The sequence below is a fragment of the Bactrocera dorsalis genome, chromosome 3, assembly GCF_023373825.1.
Source record: "Bactrocera dorsalis isolate Fly_Bdor chromosome 3, ASM2337382v1, whole genome shotgun sequence".
In the NCBI taxonomy this organism is placed as follows: Eukaryota; Metazoa; Arthropoda; class Insecta; order Diptera; family Tephritidae; genus Bactrocera; species Bactrocera dorsalis.
Genome location: NC_064305.1, coordinates 79,822,197 through 79,848,325, shown reverse-complemented (window position 1 = coordinate 79,848,325; position 26,129 = coordinate 79,822,197). Strand labels below are relative to the sequence as shown.

At 35.4% G+C, this 26,129-nt stretch overlaps 2 protein-coding genes across 2 annotated transcripts; both read right to left on the bottom strand.

The window, feature by feature from the left end:
* Positions 1–948: 948 nt before the first annotated feature.
* Positions 949–24,197, bottom strand: LOC105229966 (uncharacterized). The gene is made up of 14 exons (XM_049452754.1): positions 23,952–24,197; positions 23,737–23,880; positions 23,514–23,667; positions 23,273–23,458; positions 22,546–23,111; positions 22,185–22,480; positions 21,866–22,049; positions 17,577–17,822; positions 17,363–17,506; positions 17,129–17,282; positions 15,983–16,168; positions 1,606–2,165; positions 1,252–1,541; positions 949–1,196 (listed from the first exon to the last, which is right to left on the bottom strand). The coding sequence occupies exons 1-14, from the start codon at positions 24,144–24,146 to the stop codon at positions 1,031–1,033; spliced, it is 3,471 nt and encodes a 1,156-aa protein (XP_049308711.1). The 5' UTR covers positions 24,147–24,197; the 3' UTR covers positions 949–1,030.
* On the bottom strand, positions 6,632–9,609 carry LOC125775307 (juvenile hormone esterase-like). The gene is made up of 7 exons (XM_049450687.1): positions 9,362–9,609; positions 9,148–9,291; positions 8,914–9,067; positions 7,910–8,095; positions 7,284–7,843; positions 6,930–7,219; positions 6,632–6,871 (listed from the first exon to the last, which is right to left on the bottom strand). Exons 1-7 carry the CDS (start codon positions 9,560–9,562, stop codon positions 6,712–6,714), a joined length of 1,695 nt encoding a protein of 564 aa, XP_049306644.1. The 5' UTR covers positions 9,563–9,609; the 3' UTR covers positions 6,632–6,711.
* Positions 24,198–26,129: the final 1,932 nt, after the last annotated feature.

Genomic DNA, 26,129 nt, shown 5'->3' with positions numbered 1-26,129 from the left:
GGATGTTTCGCCTCCTCACTTTAGCTCCCCTTCAAACGGATGTTCTTAGGCTACCCAGAGGATACTTGGTCAAAGGCCGAAAGTCGTGAGCTGCTTGCGCCATATGTAAACGAATCGTTTCTGGCCACTCCCAGGTGAATGGCAATCTGGTGAACTTTCCTCACTTGCGTGAACTTCTACACATGACTCCATCCTTTGCAAAGAATACATATATTAAAAGTACTTAACTGAGTAAACCCTACGTTCGAGTTCCAGATATTTAGCAACAAATTAATTTTTAGTTATTACCTATAGAGTGTAATCCGAGTATATCCGATTCGGATATATTCTCTTCAAAGTTTACTCGCGCAATTTTTGCGGGATTCAGTGAAAGATCACTTCTTGCACGAAAGAGACTTCTAAATAATTTTAACACCAATATTAAGGAGCTTAAGGACCTACATATATGATAATCAATTTTTAATTCATAACTCAATTATGCCACAATTAACCACTTACCACAAGTACTGGAAGCGTAAACAATAGAGACTATGAGATTGATTTTTGTTTATTGATAAATAATTAATGTAACATCTACATATGTATCTTGCTTAAAACCCTATTGTTCCGTTTCTTAAACTTCTCTGTTCCATGAATTTCGTTGCGTTTGTAAGAAGGAACTAACTGAGGAAATCCAATGTTTCTCTTTAGTAAATACTATTTTTTTTGAGTTAGGTTAGTCAAATATATTTCGAGGGAAGAAGAAGAAAGGTCAGAAGCTAATATAGCAACGAATCCTAATTTATAATGCGGCGGTAGAAAAGAACGATTGGAACATCATCAGATTTGAAAATAAAAATATGAGTGATTTGAGTTCAGTTTCAAATAGTGATCTGCGAAATTAGGAAACAAATAACTCGCCGATATGAATTTGAACAAAAAAAAATATTCTACATATTCTGATTTAACACAGTCAAGTATTAGTATAACTTTATTTTCCGCTTTATTGCAATAAGAAAGTACATATAAGGGCATATGTATATATATACATTCAAAACTGGCAAATCTCATATAGGCTTTCCCAAAATGTCATTCGTTCAATATTCCACGGTATACCAGATTCGAAAGGTTCCTCCTTCTTTACAATCGATAAAGATTCACATTTCGGAAAATTTAATTCACTACATTCTTCGATGCCAGCAAATTCATCTGAATAACTGAAAAAAAAGAAACATCACACTAATTCATTCACTTATTTTTAGACCCACTCACCCATTTTCGGCAAAAGACTGGAACAGCCTCACATAGCGTCTGACCAAAGCTGCCTCGCGAGACTTCTTTAAATAACCATACGACACTCCTTGTGGACCTTTAAACAGAAACAGCGAATCATCAACGTGTGCAGTGCCAAAATCTTTTAAGCTATTTGAAAAATATTCCGTATACGAATAGGGTCCGCGATAGTCAAAATTTATGATTCCTCTAAAATCAGTGCGGTTAGAATCGACATTGTATTTCAAAAGCCTGTAAGTTGGGTATACGAAATAGGCGTCTCCCAAAAGCTAAAAAGGAAAAAAGATTAAATGTAATTACTTTAATTTACACGGATACTTCATACTTATTTACCTGCAAAAAACCATCCAATGTTTCATCATTCAATTCACGTTTACCATCCATATACTTTGTTACCAATGATTCTATCACTTCTTCTGTGTCACATGCGAGATGTAAGTCCAGCATAATGCTCAGCCTTTTGCTAAACTCTTTATTGAACTCTTTCTGCAATTTTTTATTGGATGTCAATCGAAGTGCTATAACCAAACCCTCACCCTTGGCAGGTGCATTACCAACGATCCACGGTATATCATTGCCCGTTTCAAACGGTATATATGGTTTTCTTGGGTCATTTTTCAAGAATGCACCAGGCCAGGTGTCATTTTCAACATTCGGACGGAATACTACAAGTGGTTGCTCAGCCCAAATTTTAAGATCATCAGCAGCTCGTAGCAAGGTTTTCGGTTTGATTGATCGCAAAGCCTGAACTAGGTCAGCAGAACTTAAATTCTCAGCTTCTGTTACACCTGCAGCTTTAGCCAGTTGAACGACTTGGTCTCTAGGGTCTTTTAATGGCAAAGCGAATGGTGAGTTTGCGGCACCGCTCATCATAATAGCGTTACTGAATAGACCTGAAAATGTGTTGAGATTACAATGCTTCCAATACTAGGTATCTAGGTCTTTATGGCCTCATAAATTACCTTCCTCATTAAGTGTAAATGAACTGCTGCAGCGCCAGCACTATGACCGAAAATAGTAACATGGTCGGGATCACCTCCAAAGGCCGAAATGTACTTTTGAACCCATTGCAGTGCTAATTTCTGATCTTTAAGTCCATAATTTCCCGTCATCTCTTCATCGTTAGTAGATAGGAAACCTGTTGAAAAGAACGCAATAATACAAATAATATTGATTTTTATAATAAGACTCTCTTGGATATGTCGAAATAACTTGATATAATGGCTTAAAAAATATTCCAGTCAAACACGAAAATGTTTTATTTGTATATTTAAGAAGTGAGCCGATTTCCAAAATTTTGAAACACTTAACTATATATCGAATATTTAATATTATTAATATATTATCAACAAATGTCTCAGAAAAGCAACAATTTTACTAAAGTAGCTTTATAGTTTAAGAAATATATATATTTTTATAATGAAATATAATCTACTTTGTTTCTAAACCGGTTTTCAAAAATAAAACTTTTATCACTCACCAAATGGACCCAAGCGATAGGCAGGCACTACTAGAATTACATCACTCGTATCCATAAAATATTGCGGTCCTACACTGTTAGGATTCGGTGAGCCCATAAAAAATCCACCACCATCTATGTAAAACATTACTGGCAATTCTCCACTAGCTTTGTGCTGCATCCAAAAATAAACATATGGGTGAGCAAAATTTCGGTAATTACTCGTATACAATTATTAGTTACCAAAGGGCGATATATGTTCAAGTACAGGCAATCCTCTGAACCGCTAATCGGTTTTAATACATTGAAATAATCACGTTGTATACAATCAGGTTTAGGATATAGTGCTGATAAGGTGCCATTCCATAGTTCAGCTTCTTCAGGATTCTTTAATTAGATTATAAATACACTGTTACAATGCAACATTACTTGTTCGAGATGTACGCTTGTTACTTACGCTAAATCTCAGGTCTCCGATGGGTGGTTTGGCGTATGGAATACCCAAGAAAGCTTCAAATGAATAGGTGTCATAGCCGCTCATAAATTTTCCGAGCACACAAGATGAACCCGCAAAGCATACCTTCGGCAAATTGGCATGTATCGGACCGATATTCGAGCAATACACCAAACACGTTAACAACAAAGTAATTCCTTTCATAACTGCGACAATTCGATAAACTCTACCAATTGTTTGAGAATCTGACTTTATGCAAAACTTTTATACCAAACCAAAAGTAATTAGGCCATAATTATAAATGAGTTACTTATTTTCCGAACATCTGCCTCTTCAGTCCTACAAAGTCGTTGTTATAGATAAACAAATTTATGCAGATATTCGTAATGATTTTGAATAAATTAGCTATAAGAGTAAGTTTTGTACATTAGGGTATGTTCCCTAAACATTTATTTTCTGAAATAAATAAATCTATAAATAAATCCGACAACTTCTTGGGAGTTGTTGTGGTAATGACCCAATTTGATATATTTTTACCAGTTCTCTGGGTTTCATTGATGTACCTCACATACTTTTGTCAGCCAGATGTTGATGAAAATTCCGGATATAAAGTTACCCAAAAATTCAAAATTATTTATATTAGCTATACGGAGGTTTAGTGAAGTATTGACCTGATTCAACCCATTTTTAATATACAGAGATACTATAGTTTTTGGTCAAAAGACAACTATAAATACTGAAGTGCACATTTCCGGTATTTGGATTTGGAAAGCTTTTAGTCATAAAGTGGCATATATTTTGGGAATTAATATTGCAAAGTTGTATCCCGTTATAACAATTTCTTCTTAACTTGTATACTGGTAAGTGAAAGTTGAATTTAAATTGGTTTATAGTATATGAGAAGTATCTTTTTTAATATCAATCAGGTTTGGCGCGGAGAAATCTAATTATTACTTCCAATTATATTTCCGAGATTTTAAGTTTGAACTTGTAAACAACCAACTTTGTTAGATTGCTAACTGTAAGCTAATTACCTTTTTTTGAGACGGAAGTAAAGCATGTGGGAATGATTAATTGCTTGGTTGGAGCTGAAGAAAGTTGAAAAATCACGTGTACAGGAAGTTTTCAAAAAAATATTTTTATTATAGATGGTCAGGTTCATAAGTAAACACAGTATTCCTACAGTGAAATCAGCTAGTTTAAAACTTTTTTCAATTAGTACGAGCCTAATTAGTCACCGGAATATTCAAACAACTATCAACTAGCTTTTCTACTCAAGAAACTTCATATGTTTTACCTAAGATATTTCATCAGATTTCGTGCCAGTGTCACACTAATTGAAAACAACTTAACAATTATATGCCAAACAATAATTTTAATTTGGAGTTTTAAGTTCTTTGTGTTTTTTATGAAGTATTGTTACGAGATTTTCCGAGAAGGCACAGCAGATACAACGAAAGAACCGGCCATAGAAGTTGAGTTCTTTGTCGAATCTTCAAAATGTTATAGAGAAATCCATCGGGTCACTGAAACTTAACTTTCGAACAAGTGCTCAATTTGCTAAAAGTTGTTGATAATGAAATATTTTTGTTAAAATAATAATAATAAACATTTTATATACAAGTGGTATGTATTATTTTATGGCTGCGGGATAAAGTCGAGTTGTCACGTGTGGGGTCTCGCTACCCAGGGCAACCAATCACCTAAAAGCTAATGGGAAGCAAAAGTATATTCCATGAAATTAATGTTCCATATACTTAATTATTATGCTCCAAAATTCCCTCTAGAAAGCCATCAATGTTATCTTTATTCCACTCACGAATAGGATAATGATCGAAGTAAACCTTAAGATTTAGATAGTGTAGAATTTTACAACAAATTTGCCGAGCAGTGGTTTGAGTACGTGACTCTTAAAATTTGGTTAAATATAAAACGCATATATAATATATTGGGATTTCCAATAGGAATGATGTGATTTCTAAGTATCTTTTCGGCATTTCGGCAATTTGTGATATATTATGATGTTTAATTTTTTTTCGTTGTATTCAGTAATATTTACATAATTTTTACAGAAAGATACTATCCTAAAGTTTATATATTATTCAATTTTATTATCAAAGTAATCGTTCTTCAATTAGCCGTAATAGTCGTCCACGTTTCATCTGAGTAGTGCAATGAATAAACAAAACTGTTGATTCTGCTGCGAAGAAAATCCAAAAATTTTGTTATTTGAATTTTTCACATACATATATTTTGAGGTTATGTGAAAAAGTCTATACACACAAATTATAGATCCTTTCATTACCTACAACACTGCCAATTTAATTTTTTCCACAGTATCCGTACTTTCGCTGGATATTGAGATAAACAGTTTTTAACCCTTAAAAATTCAACCAAAAAGTAAACATTTTTTCCTTTGGCAATGGAACTAAAAGGTCTCAGAGAAGCGTAGAAGAGAGAATAAAGCGTATATTTGAATTCGATTGGAATGATTTTGCAGATGCTGAGAAAGAAGAGGAAGCTAATTTGGAGACGGTCATTGAGGAATCCATTGATTTCTTAAAGAAGAGGGGAGAAAACCTGGAAGTAATTTTAATTGAAAAATTAATTGGCCGTAATAGAGATGAAAATGAGGAAGTTGAAAATGAAGTGGATACGCTTTGACGAAATCAAAGAGCCTTCTCATAAAAATGATAATACTCAAGAGCCTGAACGTGGATCAAGTAATTTTGACAAACTTTATAAAATATATCCATTACTGAATAAAATGAAGGAGAAATGTAACAAAATAGCCCAGGAAGAACATCAAAGCATTGATGAGCATATGTTTAAATATCAAGAGCGCAACAGTCTAAACGAATCGTATACTGGTGCATCAATACAGCAGCAGTGAATAGTTGTTTGCTGTATAGAAGACAACTCAAAAGCTAAGACGGAAATACAAAGCATCATTGCTGGATTTCCAACTAAGTATTACAAACTAGCTCCTACACTCGTCTAACATGGTACAAATAAATCTACGGAAAAGAGGTCGTCCATCAGCATTTGCTTCGACAATTCAGTCAGCGTCTCCAGAATCACCAGCATCATCTTTAGTGATAGACGTTTCATCTACGACATTATCAAAGCGATCGTTCATTTCGGAACCGCCAAAATCACTCGTTAAATATGCTGAAAATTAATAGAGATAATATATAAAATCAATATTACCAGTGTTTTAAAAAGGTACTATAACGGCGCAATGTTGCTTATAAGCAACGTTTCATAACGCTAAAGCCAGCAGAGATAGAAATTTGAAATTGATATCAGTTCATATTCAAGGCTCAACTAATAACCTTGTGGGCTCAACATATTTTTAACCACGGCCACTATTATTCTAACATGAAAGGGTAAGATGAACTCGAACAAAGAAAATTTTAGTATTTTAAAAATTTAAACAATTCACATTTAACACAATCAAGTCCAAGTATGACTTTATTTTCTGCTTTATTGCATAAGTATGTATATGTGTATTCGAAAATGCAATTTAGCATGAATCATATATTTGGTCCCACAATGCCATTCGTTCACTATCCCACGAATTGCCAGTTTGGAACGGCTCCTCATCTTTAACGATCAACAAATTTTCACAATTCGGAAAATTTAAATCATTACATTCTCCGCTGACAGCAAATTCATCTGAATAACTAAAAAAGGAAACATGACACAAATTCATATACAATACATATTTTTAGACCCACTCACCCAGTTTCGGCAAAAGACTGATATAGCCTTACATAGCGTTTAACCAACGCTGCCTCAGGAGACTGCTGTGAATAACCTTTCGATAATCCGCTTAGCCCATTAAACAGATAGAGCCTATCATCGTAGTGTACAGTACCGAAATCTTGTGAGCTATTTGCAAATATTGTCGAATATGAATAGGGTCCGCGATAGTCAAAACGTAGTATTCCTCTAAAATCACTGCGACTAGAATTTACATTATATTTTAAAACTCTGTAGGTTGGGTGTATGAAATAGCGGTCTCCACAAAGCTGAAAAGGAAAAAAAGATTAAATGTAATTCCTTTATATGCAGAGATATGTCATACTTATTTACCTCCAAAAAGCCATCCAAAGTTTCATCATTCAATTCGTGTTTACCATCCATATACTCTGTTACCAATAAATCTATCACAGCTTCTGTGTCACATGTACCAGACAAGCCCAATGTAATGCTTAGCCTCTGGCTAAAGTCTTCATTTAATTCGTCCTGCAGACTCTTATTGCTTGCTAATCGAAGTGCTATAACCGTGCCCTCGCCTTTGGCAGGTGCATTACCAATGAACCACGGTATATCAGTGTTCGTTCCAAACGGTATGAATGGGTCTAATGGATCTTTTGTTAAGAATGCACCAGGCCAGGTGTCATTTTCAATATTCGGGCGAAATACTACAAGTGGTTGCTCAGCCCAAGGTTTAAGATCATCGGCGGCTAGTAGCAAGTCTTCCGGTTTGATTGATCGTAATGCCTGAACTAGGTCAGCGGAACTTAGATTCTCAGCTTCTGTTACACCAGCAGCTTTAGCCAATTCAACGACTTGGTGTCTAGGATCGTTTACAGGCAAAGCGAATGGTGAGTTTCCGACGCCACTCATCATGATAGCTTTACTGAATAGACCTGAAAATGTGTTGAGATAACAGTTTTTCCAAATACCATAAACGTCTTTACGGCTTTATAAATTACCCTCTTTATTGTTATTCATTAAGTGTAAATGGACTGATGCACCGCCAGCACTGTGGCCGAAAATAGTCACACGATCGGGATCACCGCCAAAAGCCGAAATGTACTTTTGAACCCATTGTAGAGCTAATTTCTGATCTTTAAGTCCATAATTTCCCGTCATCTCTTCATCGTTAGTAGATAGAAAACCTGTTGAAAAAAAACACAATACAAATAATATTGCTTTTAATACTAAGATTCCCTTGGATATGTCGAAATATCTTGAAATAAAGACTATTGCTTTAAAATTATTTCAGTCGATCACGAAAATGTGTAATATTTCAGAAGTGAGCAGATTTCTAAAATTACGAAGCATTTCTCTTTATATCGGATCTATAAGATTACTAATAGTTTTAAAAGGGTGCCTTTATAAAAATAAAGGGTTAGCTTTATAGTTGCTGAGTTATACATATAATTTTATAATGAAATATAGGTTAAGTTAGGTTAATCTGGTTCACTTGCTAAGTCCAAGCAGTAGTCATCGTTCAGGATGTCTGCGCTTGACTTACTTGAAGTTTAACATACTCTGTGGCCTCACTGTCGATACCTCCTCCAGTGCACCATATTATGGGAGGCGTACATACAGATTCTTACAGTGTAGTCTGTCCGATCCAACGTTTTGTACATTACTTCAGCAGTTTTGCACCCTGATTGCTCGATCCATCGGGTTTTGATTTTTTTCAGCAAAATTCTGTCGAGATCGTCGTATAGAGAATGCATGAGTTTCCCAATATTGATCACGTTTTCAGATGTTAGCCGTACACCATTCATGGCAATCTCGTCCACTATTTCATTGCCCTCGATGCCTTTGTTGCGCGTCTTGCGTACAGCAAAGAACTTCAGTTTGAAATTCTGTCAGGCAACTTAAAAGGTTGCCTTATGTCTAACTCTGAACAGTATATTCCCATAATGAAATATAATCTGCTTTGATTTTGAACCGGTCCTCAACCAATTCTAATATCACTTACCAAATGGACCCAAGCGATAGGCGGTCACTACTAGAATTACATCACTGGTTTCCATAAAATATTGCGGTCCTTCATCGCTAGGACTTGGTGTGCCGGCGAAAAATCCACCACCGTGTATATAAAACATTACTGGCAATTCTCTACCGGTATTGTTCTGCAGAAAAAAATAAAAATAGATTATGTAATTACTGTGGAACAAACATTCCAGAAATCATATAATTATATGTTACGTACCAAGGGGCGATATATATTCAAGTAGAGGCAATCCTCTGAACCGCTAATAGGATCTGTTACGAATAGATAATTACGTTGTATACAATCAGGCATAGGATATAGGGCTGTAAAGGTGCCATTCCATAGTTCCACTTCTTGAGGATTCTTTAATTAGATTATAAATATACTGTTACAATCAAACATTACTTGCTCGAGACGTATGCTTCTTACTTACACTGAATCTCAAATCACCGATGGGTGGTTTGGCGTATGGTATGCCCAAGAAGGCTTCAAATGAATCGCTCTCATTCCCACTCATATATCTGCCCAGTAAACAGGATGAACCGTCTAAACATACCTTCGGTAAATTGGCGCGAATCGGACCGATATTCGCACAATACACCAAAACCGTTAACAACAAAGTAATTCCTTTCATTACTGCGGCAGTTCGATAGACTCTAGCAATTGGTTGAGAATCGGACCTTTCGCAAATCTTTTATACTAGACCACAAGTGATTCAGCCATAAATTTAAGCGTGAACTTTACCAAACACGTGCCTCTTGGGAAAAATGTCGTTGTATTTTTACGATCTTTTCGGCACGATTTCAAATAAATTTGCTATATTTTGTACATTAGGGTACATGCCTTAAAAAGTTTTCTCTACAATCGTTTAGATATAATTAAAAAATATATATTTTACATTTGTTTCTATTATTGTTGAAGCAGATCGATGTTTTATAACTTTATGCAGACCGTTTTTTTTTTTATATATATTTTTTTATACTTTTGCAACATGTTGCCACAGAGTATAAAAGTTTGTTCACCTACCAATTGTATGCATCACAAATAACTAAGCGAGTTAGGTAGACGGTTATACATATATACAAAATTGGTGATTCCAAGAGTATTCCTGGTCCGGTGTGTACTCTGTCGAATACTTTTAGAGCTGAAGGGTTTTCGTCCATTTGGACCATGACCAGCGCAGCGAAAATTTTTGTGTCAACAAAGACACAAAGACACTATGTCAGATAAGTCATATAGAGTGTTTGGTAAGTAACGAGATTTAATTAGTAATCGCAATTAGCAAGAAATAAACTTTAATATGACAGTTTGAATCAGTTATTCGAGGAAATATTTAATAATTTGGGTTTTTAGGCCTCTTTGGCTGCGTCTCTTGGTCATTATATGATTCTTCCTTAAAAAAATTCTAATCCATAGTAATATGTTTTATAAGTTTATTTATTAACTGTTAGAGAACATGATTTGGTCAAAAATACTAAGTATATATAAAATTTTTAGCTAATCATAGAATATGAACTTTCGCTCAGCCATACTCATTCTACTATTGCACAGAAATTTGCATTAATTAGCTTTCGTTAGGGTGACTAACCTCCCTAATGAGCAAATCTTATCAGCAGCCAGTATTTATCTTGTTGTACTATGAATAGGTTCTAATAAATTATCTGCCAGCGTTTTTATGCAATGTATCAATCTCCATCGGTGCAACAGTATATTTGCAATCTAATTAAAGAATCCTGAAGACTATGGAGTGGCACGTTATCAGCAATCAATTGTACGCCTGGTTGTATACCATGTTATTATCACCGTATGAAAACCGATTAGCGGTGCAGAGGATTTGCCTGTACTTGAACGTACTTGTATATCGCCCTTTAGCACCTATTATGTAATTATATGATTACCGAAATGTTTGTTTCACAATAATTACATAATCTACTTTAATTTTTGGCAAAACACCTGCAGGCAATTTCAGGGTCAACATCTACGTAGACAGCCATACAATCAAGGCAGTTACCTCGTATCGCATATCAGCCAGAGGTATCTTGTGAAGCAGGGCAGCAGTGGAAAGTATTGCCCGAAGAAAGCAACATCACTTTTACTGGGTGCCAGACCACAAAAGCATCGAGTGTAATGAAATTGTGATCGAGATTGCCAAGAATGGTGTGGGGCTAACATATGTATATGTATAACTCAGAAACTATAAAGCTACAGTAGTGGAACTTTTACCTTCATAGAGACACCCTTTTGAAACTACGCGCAATATTAAACATCCGATATAAAGTCAAGTGTTTCGGAATTTTAGAAATCCGCTCCCTTTCTCTTTCTTTAACACCGCTTACGCGGTTATAGCCAAGTTTACAACAGCGCGCCAGTCGCTGTCTTTTAATTTGCTGAACTATGTCAATGTCGTCGTATAGCTCATACAGCTCATCATTCCATCGAATGCGATATTCGCTGTCTCCAATGGGCAAAGGGCCATTAATCTTCCCCAGAACCTTTCTCTCGAAAACTTGTCACGTCGACTCATCAGATGTTTTCATCATCCATTCCTCTGCACCACATAGCAGGACGGGAATTATGAGTGACTTATAGAGTTTGGTTTTTTTTCGTCGTGAGAGGACTTTACTTCTCAATTGCCTACTCAGTCCAATATAGCACCAGTTGGTAAGAGTTATTCTGCGTTGGATTTCGAGTTTGTTGTTGGTGTTGATATTGGTTCCAAAGGAGACGTAATTATCTACGACTTCGAAGTTATGACTGTCAATAGTGACACGGAAGCCTAGTCGCTGTTTGTTTGTTGACAGGAGAGATTTCGTCTTACCCTCGTTTACTAACAGACCCATTTTCTTCGCTTCCTTATTCAGTCTCGATAGAACCTTATATGCGATCTTCCTTTTTGTGGATTGGTTTCGTTTTCAGCTGTACTTAAGGAGCTTGAAATGCACCTCACAGTTCCCTTATACCGAGAGAGCAGGAGTGCAAGTCGAGTAAAAAATAGTCCAGTATCTAGGGGCTATAACAGCCAAATTCTCTTAGCAAAATTCTTTTAAGAACACTTACCGACAATATGAAAATTGATGAAATCGGATAATAACCCCACCACACCTGTACAACGGCACGGTTAAACTAAAGGCACAGTCAATCAATAATTAAATACGCCAGAGACATTATATTTTACCCCCAAGATGGTATAAGAGGGCTTTATACGAATCGGTGTCAAAATCTGACAATCGGTGTGGCACCGCCTACTTTTAGATAAAAACTACTACTACTACTAGTTTTAGATTCAACCAAATTCGGTGTTTCATATTCTTCTGATCTTCTTATGTTTCAGTGCAAAAACGGGCGAAATCGGACTACAACCACGCCACCTTTCCGTAGAACACAATTTTAAATTCCATTTGATTTCTTTGCTTTCTAGTATATAAATCAGGACGCAGTTTATATATCGAGATATAACTTTGAACGAACAAAAACATGACCTAGCCCCTATTTATTTTTTGGTATGGGGCATACATACATATACTTATATAACCTTAACCTTTTAATTGTTTGCAAGTTGCAGGAGTAATAAATGTTCGGTTGCACCTGAAATCGGCCCTTCCTTACTTATTATTTATAGTTTTGTTTTTTGACTTTTAATTCACACATTAGTAATAAAAACTTTGGTCATTCATTACATTTTTATAAAAAAGAGCTACATATATTTTTTCGATTTTGGATTTCATACTAGTATCATTAAATCAATTCTGGCTCAGATAGAACAATTTAGTTTATATTTCCCGGATTTGTTGGGTATAATTTGACGTTTATAAAAAACTTAATATATACAATGAAATCAAAACGTTGGAAACTATTTTTCAACTAGTATGTGCCACAACTACAACTAGTCACCCATCAAACATTTTGATGTCAAAAGAGATGGACATTGTCAGGTTTCGACCTTAAGAAGTTTTTCATGTTTTATCCAATGTTTTTACAATATTTTACTGCAAGACACAACATCGTATGGAAGTCGACCTCTACTCTGGACGCCCGGCCGCAGAGTTTTATAAAAGATCTCCCAAAAATAACGCAAAATTGAAATTAGAGATAGGGTGTCGCAAAATTAACTCGAGATTTATTTAAGGGTTTAAATCTCGGGTAAAAAACAGATTTTTTTCGAAAATTTTTTTGTCAATTAATTATTTTATTAAAATTTTTTATGGTATTAACACAAAAATTTGAAATTTTTGTGAAAAAATATTTTGAACTCGGACATTGCGACGCCATTTCCGATGATCCCACACAAAAAAAGATGCGCCCGCGTTCTTACAGGATCATCTGAAGTGAAAAAATACGTGTTTTAGTTAACACCTTAACTTAGAATTTGAACGAAGGAGAAAAAATGAAAATTGGATCTTTGGCAAACCTTTTTAGCAACAAAAATTAAAAATTTTAGTGAAAATTTCGCAACATTTTTTTTTCAAATAGTTGTAAACGAAATAATCCCTCGTCCAAATCTTTAAGAAGAATTGTATCTCAAAGACATGTGTAAAGATCGGTTGGGTACTTCTCGAGACATTTTGCGAATCGACTTCAAAAAAACAGTTTCGAGAAAAACGCGTTTAAAGACAGCGCTCTTAGCCTAGCTAGCCTCGAGCGCACAAGTTCTCAAGGTTGTATCTCAGAAACTATTACTAGGATCAACTAGAAAATAAATATTCCAGAGGGGTTTTAAAATTTAATAAGATAAAAATTTTTTTTCAAGCATTCACATTGCTGGCAATAGTTTTATATAGTGGATAAGTAAAAAAGTAATCACCTAAAAGCTAATGAGAACCAAAAATACATCCATTGATATTAATATACATATATTTATTTATCCCACAATTACCTCGAGGAAGCCATCAATTGTGTTCTTATTCAACTCACGAACTCCACCCATATATTCCACAACTAGTCGCTCTGTTACTTCATCAACTCTTTCCGGATATGATGTGCCATTCAGTTCCATCACTAATTTAAATAAATCATTAAAGTTCTTATTGAAGTGAGCATGTAAATCCGGATCCGTAGATAACCTTAGCGCAATGACCGTGCCTTCACCAATTGACGAGGTATATCCATCAATCCATGCACAGTTGTCGGCATTTTTGGACTTCCGATTAATTTGAACACATCTTCAGTTAGGAAAGGTTCCGGCCATGATTCTTGTTCAATGGTGGTACGGAAAGTACCAAAAGGATACACACTCCATACTTTGAGATCAACACCTGCCTTTAACAGGTCCGTTGCTGGCACATTGGGTAGCGCATCAGCTAGTTCACTTGAGGACATTTCGCTAGCATTTGTAATTCCAACACCCTTAGCTAATTGAATGACCTGAGATAAAAAGAGAGTTGCAGGCTTTGTCAAACCAACACTGCGTAATTCAAATGCTCAAAATGTAAGGGACACTTATGTTGCAATTCGCAAAACACTGTTTTGTTTCATATCACTATATTGAAAATTAATAGAGATAATATATAAAATAAAGATTATACAGTGTTTTAAAAAGATACTATCACGGCACAATGTTGTTTATAAGCAACATTTCATAACGCTAAAACCAGCAGAGATAGAAATTTTAAATTGATATCAGTTCATATTCAAGGCTCAACTAATAACCTTAGGTCCTCAACATATTTTTAACCACGGCCACTATTATTCTATCATGAAAGAGTAAGGGGTATGGGTTCCTTAGTGCTCTTATGAGTTCGAACAAAGAAAATTTTAGTATTTAAAAAAAGTAAACAATCCAGATTTAACACAGTCAAGTAAAAGCATGACTTTATTTTCTTCTTTATTGCATAAGTATGTGTATGAGTATTCGAAAATGCAATTTAGCATGAATCATATATTTGGTCCCACAATGCCATTCGTTCACTATTCCAAGAATCGCCAGTTTGGAACGGCTCCTCATCTTTCACGATCAACAAATTTTCACAATTCGGAAAATTTAAATCATTACATTCTCCGCTAACAGCAAATTCATCTGAGTAACTAAAAAAGAATACATGACACTAATTCATACACATATTTATAGACCCACTCACCCATTTTCAGCAAAAGACTGATATAGCCTCACATAGCGTTTAACCAACGCTGCCTCAGGAGACTGCTGAGAATAACCTTTAGATAATCCGCTTAGTCCATTAAACAGATACAGCCTATCATCGTAGTGTACAGTACCGAAATCTTGTGAGCTATTTGCAAATATTGTCGAATATGAATAGGGTCCGCGATAGTCAAAACGTAGTATTCCTCTAAAATCACTGCGACTTGAATTTACATTATATTTTAAAACTCTGTAAGTTGGGTGTATGAAATAGCGATCTCCCAAAAGCTAAAATGGAAAAAAAGATTAAATGTAATTCCTTTATATGCATGGATATGTCATACTTATTTACCTCCAAAAAGCCATTTAATGTATCATTATTCAATTCGTGTTTACCATCCATATACTCGGTTACCAATAAATCTATCACAGCTTCTGTGTCACATGTACCAGACAAGCCCAATGTAATGCTTAGCCTCTGGCTAAAGTCTTCATTTAATTCGTCCTGTAGATTCTTATTGCTTGCTAATCGAAGTGCTATTACCGTGCCCTCACCTTTGGCAGGTGCATTACCAATGAACCAAGGTATATCAGTGTTTGTTCCAAACGGTATGAATGGGTCCAATGGATCTTTTGTTAAGAATGCATCAGGCCAGGTGTCATTTTCAACATTCGGGCGGAATATTACAATTGGTTGCTCCCCCCAAAGTTTAAGATCATCGGCAGCTAGTAGTAAGTCTTCCGGCTGGATTGATCGTAATGCTTCAACTAGTTCAGCGGAACTTAGACTCTCAGCTTCTGGTACACCAGCAGCTTTAGCCAATTCAACGACTTGGCCTCTAGGGTCTTTTAAAGGCAAAGCGAATGGTGAGTTTGCGGCACCACTCATCATAATAGCTTTACTGAATAGACCTGGAAATGTGTTGAGGTAATAGTTCTTCCAAATACCAAAATCGTCTTTACGGCTTTATAAATTACCTTCTTCATTATTATTCATTAAGTGTGAATGGACTGATGCACCGCCAGCACTGTGGCCGAAAATAGTCACTCGGTCGGGATCACCGCCAAAAGCCGAAATGTACTTTTGAACCCATTGTAGAGCTAATTTCTGATCTTTAAGTCCATAATTTCCCGTCATCTCTTCATCGTTAGTAGATAGGAAACCTGTTGAAAAAAACACATTACAAATAACATTGCCTTTAATAATAAGATTCCCTTGATAATGTCGAAATATCTTGAAATAATGACTATTGCTTTAAAATTATTTTATTTAAATTATTTAGTCGATCGATTTCTGAAATTTCACTTTATATCGGATATATAATATTACTACGAGTAATAGTTTTAAAAGGGTATCTCTATAAAGATAATATATTAGCTTTATAGTTTCTGTGTTATACATATAATTTTATAATGAAATATAGGTTAGGTTAGGTTGATCTGGTAAGACAATAAGCCATGCATAGACCAGTTTGGTCCTTTGAGATACCAAATGGAGTTCACTAGCTAGGTCCAAAACGAGTAGTCATCATTTAGGATGCCTGCGCTTGACGCGAATTTTAACAGACTCGGCGCCTCACTGTCGATACCTCCTCCAGTGCATCACACTGTGGGAACGCCAGATGCTTACAAGTGCACATGAGATGCTTCATTGATTCCCTGGTGCATGCTTTAGGTATTTCCTGCAGTCTTCTCGATCTGTCAGTCCCATTCTAGGGGCGTGTGTCGCCACCATATAGTGACCAGTTGGTACGAGTGGCAATAGGAATCTATCCGATCTATCGTTTTGTACATGTCTTTTGCAGGTTTGCACCCTGGTAGCTCGTTTCATCGGGTTTTGATTTCATTCACCATATCGACATCGTCGTATAGAGAATGCATTGGTTTCCCAATATTGATCACGTTTTCGGATGATGGCCGTACATTATTCTTGGCAATCTCGTCCACTATTTAATTGCCCTCGACGCCTTTGTTGCGCGTCTTGCGTACAGCAAAGGACTTCAGTTTGAAATATATTACAGTATTCCGGTAACTTAAAAGGTTGTCTGAACAGTATATACCCATAATGAAATGTAATCTGCTTTGATTTTGAACCGGTCCTCAACCAATTCTAATATCACTTACCAAATGGACCCAAGCGATAGGCGGTTACTACTAGAATTACATCACTGGTTTCCATTAAATATTGCGGTCCTTCCTCACTAGGACTTGGGGAGCCGGCGAAAAATCCACCACCGTGTATATAAAACATTACTGGCAATTCTCTGCCGGTATTGTTCTGCAGAAAAAGATAAAAATAGATTATGTAATTACTGTTAAACAAACTTTCCAGAAATCATATAATTATATGTTATGTACCAAGGGGCGATATATATTCAAGTACAGGCAATCCTCTGAACCGCTAATAGGGTCTGATATTAAGAGATAATTACGTTGTATACAATCAGGCATAGGATATAGTGCTGTTAAGGTGCCATTCCATAGTTCCACTTCTTGAGGATTCTTTAATTAGATTATAAATATACTGTTACAATCAAACATTACTTGCTCGAGACGTATGCTTCTTACTTACACTGAATCTCAAATCACCGATGGGTGGTTTGGCGTATGGTATGCCCAAGAAGGCTTCAAACGAATCGCTCTCATTGCCACTCATATATCTGCCGAGCACACAGGATGAACCGTCTAAGCATACCTTCGGTAAATTGGCGCGTATCGAACCGATATTCGCACAATACACCAAAACCGTTAACAACAAACTAATTCCTTTCATTACTGCGGCAGTTCGGTAGACTCTAGCAATTGGTTGAGAATCGAACTTTACGCAAATCTTTTATACTAAACCAGAAGTGATTGAGCCATAAATTATTTTGTCGTGTTTTATGATCTTTTCGGAACTATTTCAAATAAATTAGTTTTATTTTGTAAATTACGCAAATCTTTTATACTAAACCAGAAGTGATTGAGCCATAAATTATTTTGTCGTGTTTTATGATCTTTTCGGAACTATTTCAAATAAATTAGTTTTATTTTGTAAATTAGGGTACATGCCCTAAAAAGTTTTTTCTACAATCGTATATAATTAAAATATATATACTTATTTTACTTTTTTTCTATTATATTTGATGCAGATCGATGTTTTATAAATTTATGCAGATCGTTTTTTTTTATACATTTTTTTATACTTTTGCAACATGTTGCTACAGGGTATAATAGTTTGTTCACCTACCAATTGTAAGTATCACATATGGATATGTAACTAAGTGAGTTAGATATAGAGTTATACATATATACATATGTATATACAAAATTGGAGATTCCGAGAGTATTCCTGGTCCCTGGTGAAGATCTTTCTCTGCTTCCCCCGACGTGTACTGAGTCGAAAACTTTCAGAGCTGGAGTGTTTACGTCCCTTCATATGGCATGAGCAGCGCAGCGGCTGTCTCTTTATTCGCTGAACTATGTTAATGTCGCCGTAAATCTCGCGTACCTCATCGTTCCATTGAATGCGATACTCACCGTTGTCAATGCAGAACCCACTGAAATTAAAATCACAACGAAAATACTGCCCAACGTCGATACTCTTTATATGTGTACAGATAGAGTACAAGCATATAAATGGTCCCTAGCAGGCATGGTGTCGGTTCCCCTTTGGAAGTAGCGAGATTTTATTAGCGATTAGTCAGAGATAGACTTAAATATGACAGTTTGATTCACTTATTCGAGGAAATATTTAATAATTAGTGTTTTAGGCCTCTTTGGGTGCGTCTGTTGCTCATTATATGAGTTCTTCCTAATCCATGGTAATATTTCTTATAATATATTATATTTATTAACTGTTAGAGAGCATGATTTGGTCAAAAATACTAAGTATATATTCAGCAAAGTTTTTAGCTAATCATAGAATATGAACTTCCGCTCCGCCACACTCATTCTTCTATTGCAAAGAAATTCGCATTAATTAGCTTTCGTCAAAGGTTAGTCACCCTAATGAGCTGCTGGTAAATCTTATCAGCAGCCAATATTTATCTTGTTCTAATTTGAATAGGTACAATTGTACCTACATAGCTTCGTAGTTTATTGTTCACTTATAAATTATCTGCCAGCGTTTTTATGCAATGTATCAATTTCCATCGGTGATTTGAGATTAAGCGTGAGTAAGAAGCGTACGCCTCGAACAAGTAGCAGTATATTCGCAATCTATTTAAAGAATCCTGAAGAAGCTGAACTAGTATGGAGTGGCACGTTATCAGCAATAAATTCTACGCCTGGTAGTATACCACGTGATTATATCACCGTATCAAAATCGATTAGCGGTACAGAGGATTGCCTGTACTTGAACATATGTATATCGCCCTTTGTTAACTAATATATAATTATATGATTACTGAAATGTTTGTTTCACAATAATTACACAATCCATTTCAATTTTTGGCTACAGCACAATACCGGTGGAGAATTGCCAGTATTGTTTTATATACACAGTGGTGGAATTTTCACCGGCTCAAATCCCAAAGATGAAGGAACGCAATATTTTATCGATCCGAGTGATATAATTCTGGTAGTGCCCGGCTATCGCTTGAGTCCATTCGGTAAGTGAAGTGTTATTAGACCGGTTCTAAAACAAAGCAGATTATTTCATTATGAAAATATATATATGTATAACTCAGAAACTATAAAGCTACCATAGTGGAGCTTTTATCTTCATAGAGAAACCCTTTTTAAACTATCTGTAATATTAAACATCCGATTTAAAGTTAAGCGTTTCGGAATTTTAAAAATCTGCTCGCTTCTCCTTCTTTATTGGCGTAGACAGCGCGCCAATCGTGTCTTCTTTTCGCAATTTGAGTGGAGTTCTTCCTCTTCTTCTGCTTCCCCCGGTGAGTACTTCAGCGAATACTTTCAGAGCTGGAACGTCTTCTTCCATTCCTAGCCAGCGGAGCCGCTGTCCACATCGGGCCAAAACTATTTAAGCCCCTACTGAATACTGATACTGAATATGTTGACCCCAGCTCTTATAGTTGACTTTTGATCGAAAATATTGGTCAATGTGTGAGATAAATTTGTTAGTGGAAATGCCGAGAGTGACTCCTTTCATGATAATAGTATGCCTGTGTGTCAAAAGTACCTAACACAAACGTTATCAAACTTACGGTATAAAGTCACCGCATGTAAGGGCCAATGTTTGAGTTATCTCAATGAAAATTACAGAGCGTGTTTTACTTATAACAGTGTATGCTTGTGCCTAAAATGGAACCAATGGAATATGACCTTGCCCCCATATAAATAATATCACATAACTAATATCAGGATTTTCGAACATTCGACTGACTTTACTCCATATGATTGGCCATTGTATAGTACCTTAATGAAAAGCCTTGGAAAAATTAGTATATGGTATGTACATATGTATGTAGTATTAAAAAAAATAAATAGATAAAGCCGGTTCAATACTACTCCCAAATCCCATTTACTACTTATAATGATTTCCATTATTCCACCAAGTTTCATGACGAATATGATGGTCAGGGTATGGGTTATACTATAGTATAAGTATGTACTAATGTGATGAAATTGAAAGGTGAACTTTGTCCATATCATATCCTTCAAAGAAATCCCCTCCCTCTGTTATACCCTTATGCCAACGAATTTTCCAGTCATCATAGCTCTTGGAAAAATCCTCCGTCGTGATGGCCATCAGAGCCTTCTTCGATTCAGCTTTCATATCCTCAATTACGTCAAAACGGTGTCCTCGGAGTGGTCATGGGAATTTGCTGAATAGCCAGAAGTTACACGAAGTTGCGGCACGATATTAGTTAAAAATGTGGCGAAATGATCACGAATGCAGCATGAGATGATGCAATATCGCGCTTCTTTGTTCAATAAATTCAGACATAGTAAACATCAAAGAATTCACTTTTAGAGCCTCACAAAACGACGCTTATCTCAAATACTAATGAATATTTTGAGGTGAAATTTAGCATAGATGTCACTAACAGTACTACCAAATTACAGAAAAAAATTTACCGATTCGAAAAACACGCGAAGTATAAATTAAAAATTCAATCTTTTAACTTGATCTCAGTAGATGTATGTATATATAAAACTGTTTGGATTCCGATCCTCTGGTTGCACCTTGCTTTGATTCTTGTGAGTTGTAAGAGTATAAAATGTTCGGTTGCTCCCGAACTTAGCCCTTCCTTACTTATTATTTATAGTTTTTTTTTGTTTCTGATTCACACATTAATATTATTCAACTTAGGTCATTTATTACATGCTTATAAAAAATATATATTATTCGATCATTTTATAGTAGTCATCAATCAATCAATTCTGGCTCGGATAGAACAATTTAATTTATATTTCCAAGATTTGGTTGGCTTAATTTGACATTCATAAGAAACTTAATATACATGTATAATGAAACTATTTTTCAACTGATATGAGGCACAACTCCAACTAGTCACCCATCAAACAACCATTGTTTTTCTGTTCAAGAAGCTTCATATCTTTTACGTTTTGATGTTAAAAGAGATGTAAATTGTCAGCTTTCGGTATTAAGTAAACTAGTTTCATACTAATTACAATTCCACAATCTATATTCTGAGCTAATGAGTTTTTCATGTTTTATGCAATGTTTTTACAACATTTTACTTGAAGACACAACAACGTATGGAAGTCAACTCTACACTGGACGCCCGGCCGCAGAGTTTTATAAAGGGTCACCCAGCGTACTTAGCCTAGCCTTAGTAATATTGGTTTTTTACAATACATTTTTTGAATTTTTTGAATACTCATAATTACTTTTTATATATTTTTTTTTTGTTTTCTTACAAATGTAGTTTTAACACATCTGCTTTAAATATCAAAGAGAGTTTTATCTAAGTACTCCCACAGCTTCATGCGTTTCACATTCCACTTATTTTCAACCTGGAATAATTCCGTATCATTGACAATCGACAAATAATCGCAAATGGCTGCTCCGTCGGATTGGTCAAACTTCTCTTTGGAACAAGGGCCCATTTTATTGAAGGCTTCGACAATGCTGGAAATAAAACATTTCTGTCAAAATAATAATAATAAACTTTATAATGCATTTATAGCTGGTGTGCTAATGTCAAGACTATTACGTTACGTATAGGGTTTCTTAACTGCAAGCAACGGAACCATATGTACTCACCCCGTTTTAGCATACTCAACATGGAGTCCCACGTATTTCTTAACCAACTCCCTCTCAGGTGTTGATTTTTCATAACCATTTGGCACTAAGTATGGCATACGATATAAATATAGCAAATCATCAACATGTACAGCGCCTAAGTTCCTCGAGCTGCCCGTAAAAATCTCAGTAAATGTAATTGGCCCACGATAACCAAATTTAATTATTCCGGTAAGGCTATTTGCTCGACCATCAGAATAAACATTGCTGGCAATAGTTTTGTATAGTGGATAAGTAAAAAAGTAATCACCTAAAAGCTAATGGGAACCAAAAATACATCAGTTGATATTAATGTACATATATTTATTTATCCCACAATTACCTCGAGAAAGCCATCAATTGTGTTCTTATTCAACTCACGAACTCCACCCATATATTCCACAACTAATCGCTCTATTACTTCATCAACTCTTTCCGGATATGATGTGCCATTCAGTTCCATCACTAATTTAAATAAATCATTAAAGTTCTTATTGAACTGAGCTTGTAAATCCGGATCCGTAGATAGCCTTAGCGCAATGACCGTGCCTTCACCAATTGACGATGTATAACCACCAATCCAAGGCACAGTTTTCGGCACTTTTGGACTTCCGATTAATTTGAACATATCTTCAGTTAGGAAAGGTTCCGGCCATGATTCTTGTTCAATGGTGGTACGAAAAGTACCAAAAGGATACACACTCCATAATTTGTGATCAACACCTGCCTTTAACAGGTCCGTTGCTGGCACATTGCGTAGCGCATCAGCTAGTTCACTTGAGGACATTTCGCTAGCATTTGTAATTCCAACACCCTTAGCTAATTGAATGACCTGAGACTTTTGGTCGATTTGTCGTAAGAAAGGGGAATTTGCATGGCCGCTCATTAATACAGCATTGCGAAACAAACCTAGAAAGGGTTGTGTTTTTGATTAGTAAAGAGTTATTTAACACTTTTTTATGTTGTAAGTTGTGAATAATATTGGAAGCGGAGCTGAAGCTTTAAACAGTGTAGAATTTTACATTAAATTTGCCGAGTGATTTGAGTACGTGACCCTTATACATAAGTACCTTTTGAAGCAGGGCTTAACATGTGGAAATGCGCAGAAAAACTGCCAGCACTATGGCCAAAAATAGTAACACGCGAAGGATCTCCATTGAAGGCAGCAATATATTTTTGTACCCATTTAAGCGCCATGTTCTGGTCCTTAAGTCCAAAATTACCAGTCATATGCTCATCACCGGTACTTAGAAAACCTACAGACATCAAGAATTTTCTTTTAAGAGAGCTAGAAAATTTGACAATACCCACCAAATTGACCCAAGCGATACGCGGCTAATACCAATATAACCTCATTAGTTTCCATAAAATATTCAGGACCATTCACTGCGGGACCAGGAGTGCCCGAAAAAAAGCCGCCACCGTGTATGTAGAACAAAATGGGTAGCTTCTCAGTAGACGCTTTCTAAAATTTGTGAAAACAAAAAGGGTGAGGTAAAATAATTGTAGCAAGCACGCTTCAGCTTCTATTTACTTTGGGGCGATACAAATTTAAATAGAGGCAGTCCTCTTCGCCACCAATCGTGGGTATGCGTGGAATTGGATTATATTGAATGCATTCAGTTCTCGGTTCTTGGGCCATAAGTTTGTCGTTCCATGGTTCAACTGGTAAGGGATTCTATTATATAAATAAAAGGGAATACTTGCTGTAAAATTTTATATTCTCGATATTATCCCAAACTTTCTTACCTTAAATCGCAATTCACCGATCGGTGGTTTAGCAAACGGTATGCCATAAAAGGCTTCATATTGTTGACCCTCACTGCCTGTTGCATAAACACCTTCGATGCAACCCAATTGATCAATACAGACTTCGGGACCTCCGGCTTTCGTAACGGGAAAGTTGAAATAATTTGCAACGAGCACAAAGAGCAGCGCATACATTTTCTTAATCAATTGTTAAACTACAGTTGAAATGATTGATTCGAGTGATATTTTCATCAGTTTTATAGGTTTCCGTCGGCTTTGAAAGTCAGCAACGGATTGCGTGTTTCGAAGTACAAACGAATATTTACACAAATTATTATAATATTATTATAGTACAATATATTGTAAATATATCTACAGTAGAGGCTCAGAAAAGTCAAGACACATAAAAGTTTAGTATACAGATAAGTTAAGCAGCTTTCTGTGACCACACGGAAAGTACATGTGACGAAATTAAGAGAAAAACTTTATATAAAGCAGTATAACCTGAAGAATTGGAAAATCAGCTGCACAAATGGCTCTTAAATCAACGAGAAAGACACTGCCCAATAAGTGGTTCCATTTTGAAAGCTAAGGCAAAGAAACTTTTCGAACAAATTTATCGAAATAGAAATCAATTTTTATTTTTAACCGGGTTTCATATAGTACTTGTTTAAGAAGTAAGATAGGATTAAATGATTTCAAACTAGAGTAAATTCCGATTTATTCTATAGGTACGTCGCTTTAATGTTCAAAATAACTTGCCTGCAAAGGCCATTCTTCTATTGAATAATTGACGACGGGAACATTTTTTGTATGCTTCGTTCATCAAATGTCACAGCAACTACTGAAACAATGGACCGGAATCCAATAAAACTGACAAAACTTTCTTATCGCAATCAGTTGTTGGCATCCATTGAGGTTCAAAAAGCCCAGTCGATTCATGAATTATTGCAGAAACGCGATCTTCGTCATGCAATTTTTTACAAATATCGTGGCATAACTTACTAAATTGGGTAGATCATCAGTATAATGACGAAAACAATATCCTCTATCGGCGCTGTTTCCACCGCATCCTTTTCATAATCGTATATTCGAAGAGACACAAGAGTTGTTGATAAGACTAGCGCCTGATTGCATTCTCTCAATTGAAGATATTACTACATGGAATTCCGACTTGCATGTTTCAATCACGAAAATGTTAAGAACTCGAAAAAGTTAAGCAACCCAATAACAAACTACTTAACTTTTTCGATCCTCCACTGTATTTTGAAAGGGGAATTGAATAGTGTTGTTCTACGTCAATATATTAAGGATGTTCCTTTTTGTATGTATTATATATCAATATTTCTATTTTACATTTATATAAATATATAAAATTTAAGTAATTTCGAAGTTCAATTTTTTTATATTTCAAGGTTTTTTTCATTTTGCAATTGGTGAATTGAAAGTTTGAAACTTTTTTTTGAATAACTGTACCTTTTGAGATATTACTTCACTTAGAAATAGACTAAATATTTAAGATCAATTTGTAAAATAAAGAAGAATAGATAGAGGATAGTTGTAGCAAGACCACGTTTATTCTACCTGGTTTTATTTTCGACAGTATTTTCCTTTGACTTACAGATTTTGAGATGAATTGTCTAGCTTTTGACATTTCATATCAAAGATTTTGAAGTCAAAAAAAAAAATACTTTCAAAAATCATAATAAGTACTTAAAAACATACTTAAAAAAAAGTATCTACACCTTTCCTGCATTCGATTGAAAACGATGTGGCAAACGTTTGAGCCTCACATCGAGATTGCATCGTATCAAATACGAGTGTGGGTTTATTCACACCGCTACTCCGGATGCGTGCGTGCTTTGCGTGTTTTGGGGTGCTGAAAACATTTAATAATACAAATTGTTTGTTTTGTTTACATAACTTATTTGTGAACTATTCATACTATACATATATTCATATTGTTATGAAAAATCGCTGAGTAATAGTTCGATACTGCGAATGTGGTTGATCAAAAGAACTTAAATATAGTATTGATTCGAATAAGATATTAACTGAAATATATGCCTTGCTAATATGAAGGAAATATACATACATACATACATATATTTATTCATTACTTTATTCGCAAATTAAAGTAAATCTTTACAATATATACATATATATGAGTTCAAAAAT